The following is a 15,133-nucleotide window of genomic DNA, read 5'->3' on the forward strand; positions in this document are numbered from 1 at the left end:
ATGCACCATTTCTGCAAAGGTCCTATTCACATAAAGTTAAACAAAGTGTTCTTTACGTAGTGATACAACTCTAACATTATGGTTAATTTTCAATACCATTTCATACATGTATATCTTTTGTAATGCAATAAAGTACTTATAGAAGGTGTATCTACAGTATACTCAGCCAGGACTACAAACTAGCCAGGGTTTATTAACTTTACTATGTTCATAGTTTCTATGTATATGCAACCATAAAAGCAAGCAAATAAAACCATGATCCACAAGACCACAAATCAGGTGGGACAAAAGGAAAAAGAGGTGTATACTCAGTCAGAATGGCCTGCAAAACTTTCCTGCCAAAGATTCCAACTGCCTAGCTAAACTGTTATGTTTACAGTGAACTTCTCTGAAATTTCTCACCTTCTTTTATTTAAAGAATTTAGTCAGGGTGAAGCACCAGATTCCTACAGAAGATCTTCCCACTATCATCCATGCATTGATGGCATCACATTTGGACTACTGCAATGTTCTTTATCATGGTCTCCCTTAAAAACTATTCCATCTTAATTTTGGTATTACTCGTGTTACACAAGGGGCTTGTCAGAACAAAAACCAACATGTTTTAAAGGTGTTAATTTAAAATGGCAGTTTTATATTTGACAGTCATGTACTTTGATATTTATAGATTAGGCTTTGGGATAATTGTCAATAAATAACTTTTGAAAAACAATAAAGCACCAGCCTTTGCCATAATGCATACTTTTTTTTATCATTAAAGCCAATTAGTGTAATGTTGTGATTGTTTAATTTATTTATTTAACCTTTATAAACATACATAAAGTGTGGTTAGATATTCTAGTTGTGTGTCCTTTGTATGTGTCTCATAAAATAAGCTTATATTCTTCCTTATGTTTGAAAAAAGAAAAACCATCAAACAAATAAAGTACCTTTGTTATTTGTAGAAATTCATCACATGTCAAAGGCTCTTCTTCTGGGAGTTTACAAAGAGGTGTTGCACTCATTTCCTGTAGTACTGCATCAATTCGACATTCAACCAAATCATTTACTCTATCAAGTAGCAGCTCAAGCTCAGCTAAAATATTCAAAGAAATGCAAAAGACAAGATTATTAACCTTGCCAGAAATACAGCTTTTGATGAACATGATAGTGATATTTACCCTTTCTGTTGAAGCTACCAAGAGTTTCATCTGGTTTTGGATGAAAATATATTTGGTGGAATGTTTTATGTTTGGTGGAATGTTTTATGTTTACAAAACCGGCCCATAAATATGAATATTTTTTTTAAGATAAATCTGAATGTTTAAACATTATTTCTCAAGCTCTTTTCTTCACTCTCTTTGTGCTCAATTTTTATTTAATCCATACATAATTAGAGTGGAACATTCTGAAAATCAGCAAACTGAGCATAGGCACCCCCAAAACTGCCCTAGATCATAAACATTTATATTTTAATATGTAACCTCCTCTCTACTTCTTCATTTTTCAGTTAAATAACAAGTGGAGTCAGTGTAGGTCTTTATAATCAACTTCTGCCTGCTTCTTTCACTTCTATCCAAACTTTCTGAGCTGCAAGGTTTTGTGTGGCATTAGGTTATATTTGTCAGTAAGGGTGTCCATGAGTGTCAATGAGTCAATATATGTAAGTGTGATGATTGTGACACTCAGGTCTGCAGTACCTCTTCAGCAGTCATCAATTGCCACATGAATTTGAAGTTATATTTTACTACCAATTGCACCACCTTTTGCCCGCAATAACTACAATACGTCACCAGAAGACAGTCAACAGAAAAGTGATAACTATCACTGTCAGAATCAAATGCACTGCATTCCTAGTTTATTTTTTCTCACAAAGAGCAAAAATATTCTCAAAAGTTAAAAAAAAAAATCAGGTACTATGACCAGATTTTTATAGTGATATTAAAGGGATACTAAACCCAATTTTTTTCTTTCATGATTCAGATAGAGCATGCAATATTAAGCAACTTTCTAATTTACTCCTATTATCATTTTTCTTTGTTCTCTTTCTATCTTTATTTGAAAAATCATGAATCTAAGCATAGGAACCGGTCCATTTTTGGTTCAGCATCCTGGGTAGCGCTTGCTGATTGGTGGCTACATTTAGCCACCAATCAGTAAGCGATACCCAAGTGCTGAACCAAAAATGGGGTGGCTCCCAAGGTTACAATCCTGCTTTTCAAATAAAGAAACCAAGAGAACGAAGACAAATGTATAATAGGAGTAAATTACAAAGTTGCTTAAAATTGCATGCTCTATCTGAATCATGAAAGAAAAAAATTGGGTTTAGTATCCCTTTAAGAAATTGAATCCATATTGATAACTTCAATGCAAAATTATAAACTATATTTTTCAAAACTATTGAAAGTAAAAGTTTGACTTGGAAAATTATCTTCAGAAGCTAATGGGAGTGAGATAATAAGGGATGATACAGATCACTCAGAAGGCCATAGCAGTTACAAGGAATTCATTATAATTTTATGATATACTTAGAACAACTTAGAAATTGTAGTGGACGAGTAAAAAATTTGACTTTTTCCTATCTTTAACAATGGGCTAGTAACTGGCAGAGGGTTTCAGACGCGGCCCCTAAACCAGGATGCCAGGACCCCAACAAGGCCCTGGCCCACTGACTAGAGTTCCCCCTTTAACCCCCGATGACAGCTCTGCTTAGCACTAATGGTGCAATATGATGTTATAACATTTTGTTTTGTATACTGTAGCTAAAATATACAAATGTACAGAGATGTACAAGGCAAGATCGCAACTACTGACAACCTGAGCACCTCTAAGGGGCTCCGCTCCAATACAATTCTACATTAAGAAAAAAATCTAATGTGTCGATTTGAATACACTGAGGTTTTTCCAAGTAGAGAGTTCTTGTCACTAACTGCTTCATTTCATTAAAGGATGGACACTTTATTTGCTTTGAGTATCTAGGAATCAAGCGTTTAGAACTATTCAACATAATCGTGAACAAGGTGATTTTGTATTTTCATTTTATTGAGGAAGGATAATTCAGGAGTAATATCAAAAAGATGCACCAATGGGGAATCCTAAAGAAGATTTCCTAGAATGGCTTGAGCACCTCGCAATCCCACCAAATAGGACACAGAGTACCCTCTCCCCCACACTCCCTCCAACATTGCAAAATATGGGATAAATAGATTGGCGACTTGGTAGTAAATACCACCTCATCAATAACTTAAAATTAGCTTAAAAAAACAGAGGCAGATATTTAGGATTTTTTTTTTTTTGGATAGAAACATTTTATGCTATTGTTCTTTAGTAATATCCATTTTAACCTCACTGCTTTTTGAAGAGGTAAAATAAAGAGTTTGAGATGTAATATCAAGCAGAAGCTCATACAAAATTGAAATTGCTCTAAAAGATGTTTGTGATCTAGTGAGATTTCTCTTATCAGGGTTAGTGGAGATATAGGGGGGTAGTTATCAAGCCGTCAACCTCAAATACGCTGAAATTCCGCAGCGTATTTGTGGCGAGGCTGATTCGCCTTAGTTATCAAAGGCTAGAGACCGGCAAAAGTAGAATTTTGTGACGTAAACTTTGATCCGCCGGACTCAGTCTGACACAGATCGATTCTTACGTCATTCCAGATGTTCCGCACACAAGTGCGGCACAATCTGACTACTTTTGCTAGTTATCAAATGACTAGCAGGTACGCTCGGCACTTTTCCGGCCCAGCGTACCTGGTTTTCAATCCGCCGCCCTGGAGGCGGCGGATCCCATAGGAATCAATGGGAGTCTGACCATAGCGAAAGTACAAGTTCGCTGCTGCCAGACATCCCATTGATTTCTATGGGAGCTGTCTACACCTAACAACCTAACATGTACCCCGAGTCTAAACACCCCTAATCTGTCCCCCCCCTACACCGCCGCAACTAAATAAAGTTATTACCCCCTAAACCGCCACTCCCGGAGCCCACCGCCACCTACATAATACCTATTAACCCCTAAACCGCCGCTCCCTGACCCCGCCGCAACTATAATAAATGTATTAACCCCTAAACCGCCGCTCCCGGACCCCGCCGCAACCTATATTAAATTTATTAACCCCTAATCTGCCCCCCCTACACCGTCGCCACCTATAATACATTTATTAACCCCTATCCTGCCCCCCACTACACCGCCGCCACTGTAAGAAATTTATTAACCCCTAAACCTAAGTCTAACACTAACCCTAACACCCCCCTAACTTAAATATTAATTAAATAAATCTAAATAATATTTCTATTATTAACTAAATTAATCCTATTTAAAACTAAATACTTACCTTTAAAATAAACCCTAATATAGCTACAATATAAATAATAATTATATTGTAGCTATCTTAGGATTTATTTTTATTTTATAGGTAACTTTCAATTTATTTTAACTAGGTACAATAGCTATTAGTTATTAACTATTTAATAGCTACCTAGCTAAAATAAAGAGAAATTTACCTGTAAAATAAAAACTAACCTAAGTTACAATTACACCTAACACTACACTATACTTTAATAAATTAATCCTATTTAAAACTAAATACTTACCTGTAAAATAAACCCTAAGATAGCTACAATGTAATTAATAATTACTTTGTAGCTATTTTAGGATTTATATTTATTTTACAGGTAACTTTGTATTTATTTTAGCTAGTTAGAATAGTTATTAAACAGTTATTAACTATTTAATAACTACCTAGCTAAAAGAAATACAAAATTACCTGTAAAATAAATCCTAACCTAAGTTCCAATTAAACCTAACACTACACTATCATTAAATAAATTAAATAAATTAAATACAAATAACTACAATTAAATACAATTACATAAACTAACTAAAGTACAAAAAATAAAAAAAGCTAAGTTACAAAAAATAAAAAAATAGGTTACAAACATTTAAAAAATATTACAACAATTTTAAGCTAATTACACCTAATCTAAGCCCCCTAATAAAATAACAAAGCCCCCCAAAATAAAAAAATTCCCTACCCTATTCTACATTAAAAAAAGTTCAAAGCTCTTTTACCTTACCAGCCCTTAAAATGGCCTTTTGTGGGGCATGCCCCAAAGAAAACTGCTCTTTTGCCTGTAAAAGAAAAATACAACCCCCCAAACATTAAAACCCACCACCCACATACCCCTAATATAACCCAAACCCCCCTTAAATAAACCTAACACTACCCCCCTGAAGATCATCCTACCTTTAGTCGTCTTCACTCAGCCGAGCCACCGATGGAACTGAAGAGGAGATCCGGAGCGGCAGAAGTGATCCTCCAAGGGGCGCTGAAGAAATCTTCCATCCGATGAAGTGATCCTCCAGGCGGCGCTGAAGAAGTCTTCCATCCAGGCGATGTCATCTTCCAAGCGGCGCTGAAGAAGTCTTCTATCCGGGCGATGTCATCTTCCAAGCGGGGTCTTCAATCTTCTTTCTTCAGCATCCATCTTCATCCCGCCGACGCGGAACATCCTTCTTCCCCGACGGGAATTGTTTTAAGGGCTGGTAAGGTAAAAGAGCGTTGAACTTTTTTAATGTAGAATAGGGTAGGGAATTAAGGGCTGGTAAGGTAAAAGAGCTTTGAACTTTTTTAATGTAGAATAGGGTAGGGAATTTTTTTATTTTGGGGGGGGCTTTGTTATTTTATTAGGGGGCTTAGATTAGGTGTAATTAGCTTAAAATTGTTGTAATATTTTTTAAATGTTTGTAACTTAGCTTTTTTTATTTTTTGTACTTTAGTTAGTTTATGTAATTGTATTTAATTGTAGTTATTTGTATTTAATTTATTTAATGATAGTGTAGTGTTAGGTTTAATTGTAACTTAGGTTAGGATTTATTTTACAGGTAATTTTGTATTTCTTTTAGCTAGGTAGTTATTAAATAGTTAATAACTATTTAATAACTATTCTAACTAGCTAAAATAAATACAAAGTTACCTGTAAAATAAATATAAATCCTAAAATAGCTACAGTGTAATTATTAATTATATTGTAGCTATCTTAGGGTTTATTTTACAGGTAAGTATTTAGTTTTAAATAGGAATAATTTATTTAATGATAGTGTAGTGTTAGGTGTAATTGTAACTTAGATTAGTTTTTATTTTACAGGTAAATTTCTCTTTATTTTAGCTAGGTAGCTATTAAATAGTTAATAACTATTTAATAGCTATTGTACCTAGTTAAAATAAATTGAAAGTTACCTATAAAATAAAAATAAATCCTAAGATAGCTACAATATAATTATTATTTATATTGTAGCTATATTAGGGTTTATTTTATAGGTAAGTATTTAGTTTTAAATAGGATTAATTTAGTTGATAATAGAAATATTATTTAGATTTATTTAATTAATATTTAAGTTAGGGGGGTGTTAGGGTTAGTGTTAGACTTAGGTTTAGGGGTTAATAAATTTATTATAGTGGCGGCGGTGTAGTGGGGGGCAGGATAGGGGTTAATAAATGTATTATAGGTGGCGACGGTGTAGGGGGGGCAGATTAGGGGTTAATAAATTTAATATAGGTTGCGGCAGGGTCCAGGAGCGGCGGTTTAGGGGTTAAACTATTTATTTAGTTGCGGCGAGGTGCGGAATCAGCAGGATAGGGGTTAATAAATTTATTCTAGGTGGCGGCGGTATAGGGGGGGGCAGGAGAGGGGTTACTAGGTATAATGTAGGTTGTGGCGGTGTCCGGGAGCGGCGGTTTAGGGGTTAATACATTTATAAGAGTTGCGGCGGGGTCTAGGAGCAGCGGTTTAGGGGTTACTAACTTTATTTAGTTGCGGGGGGCTCCAGGGGCGCCTGTATAGGGGGTAGAACAGTGTAGTTTAGTGTGGGTGCTTAGTGACAGGCTAGCAAGAAAGCTGTAAAAAAGCCGAAGAGCAGCGAGATCGGATGAGTGATAACTATCACAGTCCGCTGCTCATCGCCCCGTACTTGGTGCGCGGCTTTTTGACAGCTTTTTTGATAACTTAGGCGAATTTTTTCAGGTCCGCGGCGGCGATGGTAGGCGAGCTTAGGCGGGCGTATTGAACCGGCGAAGGCAGGAAAGTTGACACGTTGATAACTAGAGGCCATTGTGACAGATTTGAAAGTAGGAGAGCTATGAACTTGGATAAGCTTCTTCTAATTCAATAAAGGTTTTGAGTGAGTCACCATTTAGAACTTATAAATAGCTATATGAGTGCTGATACCATCCACTCTAATCCCTTTGACTAAATGAGAATAAAGAAAAACTTTTGTTGGCCAATAGCAGAGTTAATAGCGGAAGGGATAAAGGGATAGACGATAAGGATGCATATTTATGGAGCAAGGTATACCACACATTCATGGTTTCAGCAATTAACAGATTAGTAGATAGATTGCAGCATTGATCACCTAAGTTATTAAAGGGACATTAAACATAATTTTTTTCTTTTATGATTCAGCTAGAGCATGCAATTTTAAACAACTTCCTAATTTAATTCTATTATCTAATTTGCTTCATTCTCTTGATATTCTTTGCTGAAAAGCATATCTAGATAGGCCCAGAAGCTGCTGATTGGTGGCTGCACATAGACGCCTCATGTGATTGGCTCACCCATTTGCATTGCTATTTCTTAAAGGATATCTAAAGAATTAAGCAAATTAGATAATAGAAGTAAATGGTAATGTTGTTTAAAATTGTATTCTCTATCATAATAATGAAAGAAGGGACAGTTGAAGGGACAGTCAACATAAAAATTGTTATTGTTTAAAAAGATAATGCTTTTCCTACCCATTCCCTATCTTTGCACAACCAACACTGTTTCATTAATATACTTTATAACCTTTAAACCTCTAAATTTCTGTCTGTTTCTAAGACACTAAAGACAGCCTCTTATCACATGCTTTTTTATTAGCTTTTCACAACAGGGGAGTGCTAGTTCATGTGAGCCATATAGATAACATTGTGCTCATGCCCGTGGGTTGTGCAAAATACAGCACTAATTGGCTTAAATGCAAGTCAATAGATAATAAATAAAAAGTAATGTAATTAGGGGGCTTTCAGAAGATGCTTACATACAAGGTAATCACAGAGTTAAAAAGTGTATTAATTTAACCATGTTTTCTGTGCAAAACTGGGGAATGTGCAATAAAGGGGGGATTATCTATATTTTTAAACACTAGAAATATAAAAAATATATTGGGGCTCCCAACTCACCTCTTTACTTGGGTCCATAAAAGGTAGTTGTTTTTAAGTCTAGGTCTTTCATGACCCTAAATTATTGTTTCAGCAATGACTGTTAGGAGAGAAGGAAATATTTTTGGATAGGCAAGGGTGCTACTTGGAATAAGGAAAGAATTTTAAGTAATTTGTTCATTTTGAGAGCAACTATTCTGCCTATCCATGATAAGCCTAGCGGGTAAAGCCAGGAGGAGAGGGAAGACTCAAGGGAGTATAGTTTAATTTCAAAATATCCAAAAGGTTATTTGATAATGTGATTGATACCAAGGTGTGTGATTGTAGGAGATTGAGTATTAAACTGTATTATTATGTGAACTATTTTTAAAGTTTGGGAGGATGGAGAAATATTACGAATATTTATTTTATTATAATTTATAGAAAAATGTGACCAAATACTATATCTAACGAATTTATCCATTAATGTAGTAGCAGAAGAAATGGGGGAGGACAGCGTTAATAAAATATCATCTGCAAATATGGAGATTTTATATTCTGTCTGACTTACTATGAGGCCCTGTATAGATTATTACTTCTAATTGTCAGGGTGTCACCCTGCTTTCGTTTGTTATTTGCTGCTGGTTGTCATTTTTATTCACCTGTCTCTCTCTTCACCTGCTGCAGAGTGTGTAATGCTGCTCACTACACCTAGGTGCCCTCTTATGGCCAAACTGGAGAACATCTTCAGTATGTTGCAGTCCCAGAATTATGTCATCATTCCCTATTTAAGTGACTGAGTTTAGTCTGCCTTTGCCCTTGCATTGCCTTTGACTTCTCTGTGAGTTCCTGTGTTCCTGACTCTGTGTATAACCTGGCTTGTTTGATGTTGCTTCTTGTTCCTGATCCTTGGCTCGTTTGTGCGACTCTGCTGATCTTTGTGTTCCTGACCCCGGCTTGTCTGACTACTCGCTTTGGTTCCTGATCCGGCTCATTTGACTACCTGCACTGGCTTTGACTCCTGGCTTGTCGTTTGGCTTTTGGACTCTTTATTATTTTTTGTTATTATTTAATAAAGGTGCAATTATTTTAGCATTTCACATCTCTGTCTGATTCCTGGTACTCTGACATTATGCAAGGGCCATGAATGCTGACAGTGCTAATCCACCTTTCCCCACTATCCTTTACAGGATGGATGAACAGGATCACTGCATGGATCAGTTAGCACTAGCCCTGCAAACCCTTCTGACTCGCACTGCACATTTGGATTATTATTATTATCAGGTATTTGTAGAGCGCCAACAGATTCCACAGCGCTGTTTTTGAACAGATCAGACTGTCGCAAAAGCTATGGCTGCTCTTGTTTCTGCTGCTGCACCTAGTCCTACCAGGAGTATGTCCGATTCTGCACCTCTACCTCAGTGATATGCAGGCAATCCTAATCAGTGCAGAGGGTTTTTGAACCAGGTGAGCATTTACTTTGAGATGTTACCTCAGGCGTTTCCCTCTGACAGAGCTAAGGTGGGGTTTCTCATCTCATTACTCTCTGACATGGCTCTTGCTTGTGGCCCTTTTCAAACCTTACGAGATTGTAAGCTCCTCTCAGATCGAGTTTAGAAAAGTAGCTCCAAGTTGTCCCCGTTCATGGCGAACTATGGGTTTCAACCATCCTTGTTGCCCGATTCGTTCATGTCTCAGGATATTCCGGCTTTGAAGGAGCATCTTCAGCAAATCCGTTCCACTTGGGTGCAGATTCAGGATTACTTTCATCAGTCTATGCAGCGCCAAAAGTTCTGATCGAAGGTGTCTACCCGTGCCTTCCTACCAGGTTGGGGAGAGCGTTTGGCTGTCCTCCCGCAACTTGAACCTTTGTGTGCCTTCCAATAAACTGGCTCCCCATTATGTTGGCCCTTTTCAAATACTCAGACGAGTCAATCCTATTGCCTAAGCTCTTGACCTTCCTCCTGCAATGCCCATCCCCAATGTTTTTCACATATCCCTCTAGAAACCATTGGTTTGTAATTGGATTACCACTGTGTTGCCTCATCCCTGTCCTATTTCTGTTGACAACCATGAAGAGTATGAGGTCAGCAGCATTATTGAATCTCGTATGTCCAGGAGTTGTATACAATATTTGGTTCACTGGAGGGGTTATGGTCTGGAGGAGCATTTCATGGGTTCCCTCCTCTGATGTTAATGCTCCCACCCTCCTCCATGTCTTCCATGCCCATTTCCCCAACAAGCCTTTTACCCTCCCACGGGGGAGGGGTCGTTGACTGGAGGGTACTGTAAGGGTTTCACCCTGCATTCGTTTGTTATTTGCTGCTGGTTATCAATTTTACTCACCTATCTCTCTCTACGCCTGCTGCAGAGTGTAACACTGCTCATTACACCTAGGTGCCCTCTTATGGCCAAACTGGAGAACATCATCAGTGAGAGACATGTTGCAGTCTCAGAATTATGATGTCTTCATTCCCTATTTAAGTGCCTGAGTTCAGTCTGCCTTTGCCCTTGCAATGTCTTAGACTTCTCTGTTAGTTCCTGTCTTCTTGACTCTGTGTATAACCTGGCTTGTTTGACGTCCCTTCTGGTTCCTGATCCCTGGTTTGTACCTGACTCTGCTGATTTTTGTGTTCCTGACCCGGCTCGTCTGACTACTCGCTTTGGTTCCTGATCCGGCTCGTCTAACTACCCACACTGGCTTTGACTCCTGGCTTGTCAGTTGGCTTTTGGACTCTCTATTATTTTTTGTTATTATTTAATAAAGGTGTGATTATTTTAGCATTTCTCTGTCTGATTCCTGGTACCTTGACACTAATTTGACATGCAAGTAATTCTATGGTAAGGACAAATAGAAGGGAGGATAATGTATATTAAAAGTTCCTACAGGAATAGGGCCCTCAATTCATCCTGTATTTGTTAGATACATTTGTTCTGTCTCTTAAAATATTGTATCATCCTTGCACTTTTATCTTTTGTACCCCTGGACAGCACGGTAGAATTGTTTGCTGCTTTATAAATAAAGTATAATAATAATAATAATGGCCAACCATTAAGGATTGGAAAACTGGTCGATAACATGCTGTTGACTCTCATTCTTGAAAAACAAAAATATTGTGAATAAAGGAGGTTGAAAAAGTGTGAGTCTGTGGTGGCCATGAATGCCCAGTCTGACCCTGTCAAAAGTCTTCTCGGCATTCCTAGAGATAAAGGGTGATTGAAATTTAAGGGATTTGGAAGCATGTATTAATTGTATGGCTCTAGTGGTATAATCTTTTTTTATTCTTGTCCTGGAACAAAGCCATTTTGAAATGGATGGACCAACAATGGAAGGATTTGTATTAATGTGACTGGCTAGCATAAATTTTAACATTGTATTGATCAAAGATATTGGTCTATAATTTTGTGGTAACATTGGTGATTTGCCTGACTTTGGAATAACCACTACGTGGGCCGCCAACATAGACTCAGGGAATGGGTGTTGACTATTAATAGAGTTGAAACAGATGAGTAAGAGGTAATGTGATTTTATCTTTAAAAAGGGTGTAATAATGTGTAGTGAAGCTGTCTGGGCCTGGCGCCTTACCTGCAGGGACGCTCGTGATAGCATGCGGCACCTCTGATGCTATAATAGTTTCTTCTAGGATGTTCCTGTCTTCAGTAGATAATTTGGGGAGTGGATTTGTTGTAGGTATTGAGGTAGAGAGACATAATTTATGTTGCTTTTCAGTATGGGCTAAGGTATTGATGAGGTCTGTATATTGTTGTCTATTCTGCTTATTAAAGTGGCCTTTATTCTAATCAATTCTCCTCTTAAAGTGCATTTGTGGGCCACCCAGTTATTAAAATGGTCTGTATATGCAGGATTATTTATAGAGAAAAAAGATTAAAGTTTTTTTGTAACTATTGGGCTGTCTGGGGATCAAAGAAGATAATACCTTTCAAATATATTGATTAGCAGGGGCAGTAGGCCACTAGAAAGAACTGGTCATTAAGAAAAGGCCAGACCATGTGATATGGGAAATGTGAGCTTTGGGTACCATCATCTTTTGATGGTGAAGAGGCTGTCAGTTGAGTAGAGGAGTTTGGATCCGGTAAGTCAGGAAATGGAAAACCAAGCATTGAGCAGAATGTTGGAATATCTGATGGGGATTTAAATATCAAACTTTTCCCAATATGAAGGACAGAAAGCACAAAAGGAAAACTCCAAAGACATTGTATTTTTCTTTCTTGTAGAAGATAGGTCAGTGGGGAGAGTTTTTTCTGTGCTTAAGAGTAATTAAAGAGAGGTCTGGAAAAATCTGTATCCAGTTGTGTTGAAAATGGAAGTCCGGTTCATTTCTGGCCATATAGATTATCTTTTCTTTGTCAGAGAAACATAAAATCTGGGATTTAACATCTATGGGAGGTTGATTAGTTTTAGGATGACGACGAAGAGCTCTATGAATCAGCTTTATACAGATGTTATCAATGTCAGAAGTCTCCGCCTCAGCTAAAAGCTCAAAAGACGTCCAAGATAAAGAGATGTAATGAGAGGGGATGGACTATAGGACTCACCATAATCTTACATTTTTTCAATGACTATCTTTTCCTTCAATTCTAGGATAAGCTGAACTTGTTTCACAATGGTGACTGAGGAATCTATATCCTTGGCAAAGGACTATCTCTCATCCTCCAGTGCCTCCCTCCTGAGTTCTTTCATGTCATTCTTGAGGCTCACAAATTCTTCTTATGAGACCTTAAACTACTTTGGATATCATGCCTTCCATATCAGCTTTAGTAGGTAGGGGCAAGAATCAGCTTTAGTGAGGACGGCAGCAAAAAAATATCTATTGATGCTCCCTCATTTTTGCAAGCTGGTGAAAGGGTAGTATCGGTGTGACCATATGAAGCTGCAGCAGTAGTAGCCATTCTAAAGAAAGTGTTCATGTTGGAAGGTTGTGGGGGGATGCATTTCAGAGGATTTTTTCAGGCCTCAACTGTTTTTTAAAAGCCATGATTAGCAAAAGTTTAAAGTTATCTGCTAGTATTCTTGTAGACCACAAAGAATAGACCAAAAAAGTGGCTGTAAAGTTTTAAGGCTTTCTAAATGGTTTGCATATTGCTTGTAGGAGATCTTAAATGAAGGCTTGCATCAGATTTCTACAGAAAAATAAAAAATAAGTAGCTATAGGGTCTTGAAGTATTAATGTAGAAAACAATGTGTTATTAGTTTTCACAAAACAGAGAAATTTGTTAGGGAAGATGAAAAAAATATGCCCCAAATAAATATACAAGTATGATTTAAGCTGTTAATAAAAAATGTCTGGTCAGGCACACACTGGAAGATAAGTAGTCAGCTCAATATAAAAAAAACAGCGTATGTAACAGTGTGAATAAAAGTAATTTCCCACAGCAGTGTGGTATATGAAGGATAATGAATTCAAAATACATATATAAAGAGAGTCTCTTTTCACTTGTTGTGATTAATATGCAGAAAAAATGAGTGGGGATGTGTCATATAATTAATGCTTGATAATGAATATACAAAAGATGAAACAATGGAAAAACTCCTGTAATAACAGGGTGTTTGCATCCAAGGGAGGATTTTACCTCTAACATAATGAGTCCTCTCCATGTGCAACTTCAGGCCTTGTGCTGTGGTGGAAAGGGTCCAGTATTATTCCGGAGTCACCATGCTGTCCCCAGGCGTGAGTTTAGACATCTGCCTATATGCTGATCGCTACAAGTGGGAGACAGTGAGTTGGGGCTTGTAAATGCAGTGGGGAGACAGCAGCTGTTCTGTAGCCTCACACAGCTCATATTGAGAGCTTAATAGGCTTCAGAGCTCTGAATTATGCGGTCATCTTCAGCTGTTCTTCCCTCTTAAAATGCTGTTTAATCAGAGGGGGAGGGGTGCTATAACAGAGCATTTGGGATAGAGGAACAAGTGAACTCACATTTCAAAGAGGGGAGTCTTCCCTTTCAAAAGAGGGGTCCCTTGACCTGGTAGGTTACAGGTGATTATGATATAACAGTGATTACCTGTAGTAACATTTAAAATGCTGTTTAAATGGAGAGGGGATTTAATAGAGATCCTATGTCCCCTATTTGGAACAGAGGAACATATTCCTCTCTTTCAAATGAGGGGTCACATATCCTCCTAGGGTGCAACTGATCCCCATTAAAAATGGTCACCTGCCCCACTAGATATAAAGAGATTTCTAGCGGTGGGGGAAGAAGTCTACTACAGATCCTATGTCTCCCCCTTATTTAATTAGAGGGGTAGTGTGTTGTGAAAGATGAAATTCCCCTCTATCAAATGAAGGGTCACAGCCTCTTCTAATTCTCCCCAAGTATACACCCATACTGTGTTTGGGGAGGGAGAGGGGGCATTTTAACCCCCATAAAACAGAAGGGATATCAGATTTTAAAATAGAGACAACCGTATTTCCAGAGGGGTGCCTCAATCCCCTGTCTGTAGTAAGTAATTGTCACTTTTATGCTAATCACCTACCTAATGTGTTTACAGTCATTACTGAAAGACCTAAGGCAGCTCTGTCAAATTAGGAGTCACATGGACAGGTATCTGCTGACCTCTGTGTCAACAGTGATCACCTGTCATACTCATGGGCATATGGAACAACCTCAGGGTGGTGGGTTATTCATATGCTGCTACTCACAATACGTAAGCTTGAGACCTCTTATATAAAAGCAACAATCTTGCTCTTTTAAATGAGTGACCCTGTTCCCACTGCCAGCTGATAGTTATAACAAAGACAAAGCACTCTGAACTATGGTTCTATTTTGCGATCCTGGTCTTTAAGATGCATTTTTTTAAGATTAAATGTGGCAAAAAAGAGCCAGAAATTTTTATTTTTCAGCAATCTATAAATGATGTAATACATTTCAAGGGAAACACATAGACATAGGAATAAGTGAGGAAAACTCTTAGCTGTGCTGGTTAAGGCAAAACAATGAAATAAAATCATCTCAATTACA

At 37.6% G+C, this 15,133-nt stretch overlaps 1 protein-coding gene across 1 annotated transcript in view; it reads right to left on the reverse strand.

Annotated features, from left to right (window-relative positions):
- The window catches only part of DNAH5 (dynein axonemal heavy chain 5), a 1,563,391-nt gene that overhangs the window by 770,168 nt on the left and 778,090 nt on the right, over positions 1 to 15,133 (reverse strand). The window contains 2 exon segments of the mRNA XM_053715797.1: positions 1 to 22; positions 930 to 1,075. The exon segment at positions 1 to 22 is cut by the window's left edge and continues 137 nt beyond it. Of these exon segments, the coding sequence (XP_053571772.1) occupies positions 1 to 22; positions 930 to 1,075 (168 nt within the window).

This window comes from Bombina bombina, chromosome 5 (genome assembly GCF_027579735.1).
Source record: "Bombina bombina isolate aBomBom1 chromosome 5, aBomBom1.pri, whole genome shotgun sequence".
NCBI classification, from domain to species: Eukaryota; Metazoa; Chordata; class Amphibia; order Anura; family Bombinatoridae; genus Bombina; species Bombina bombina.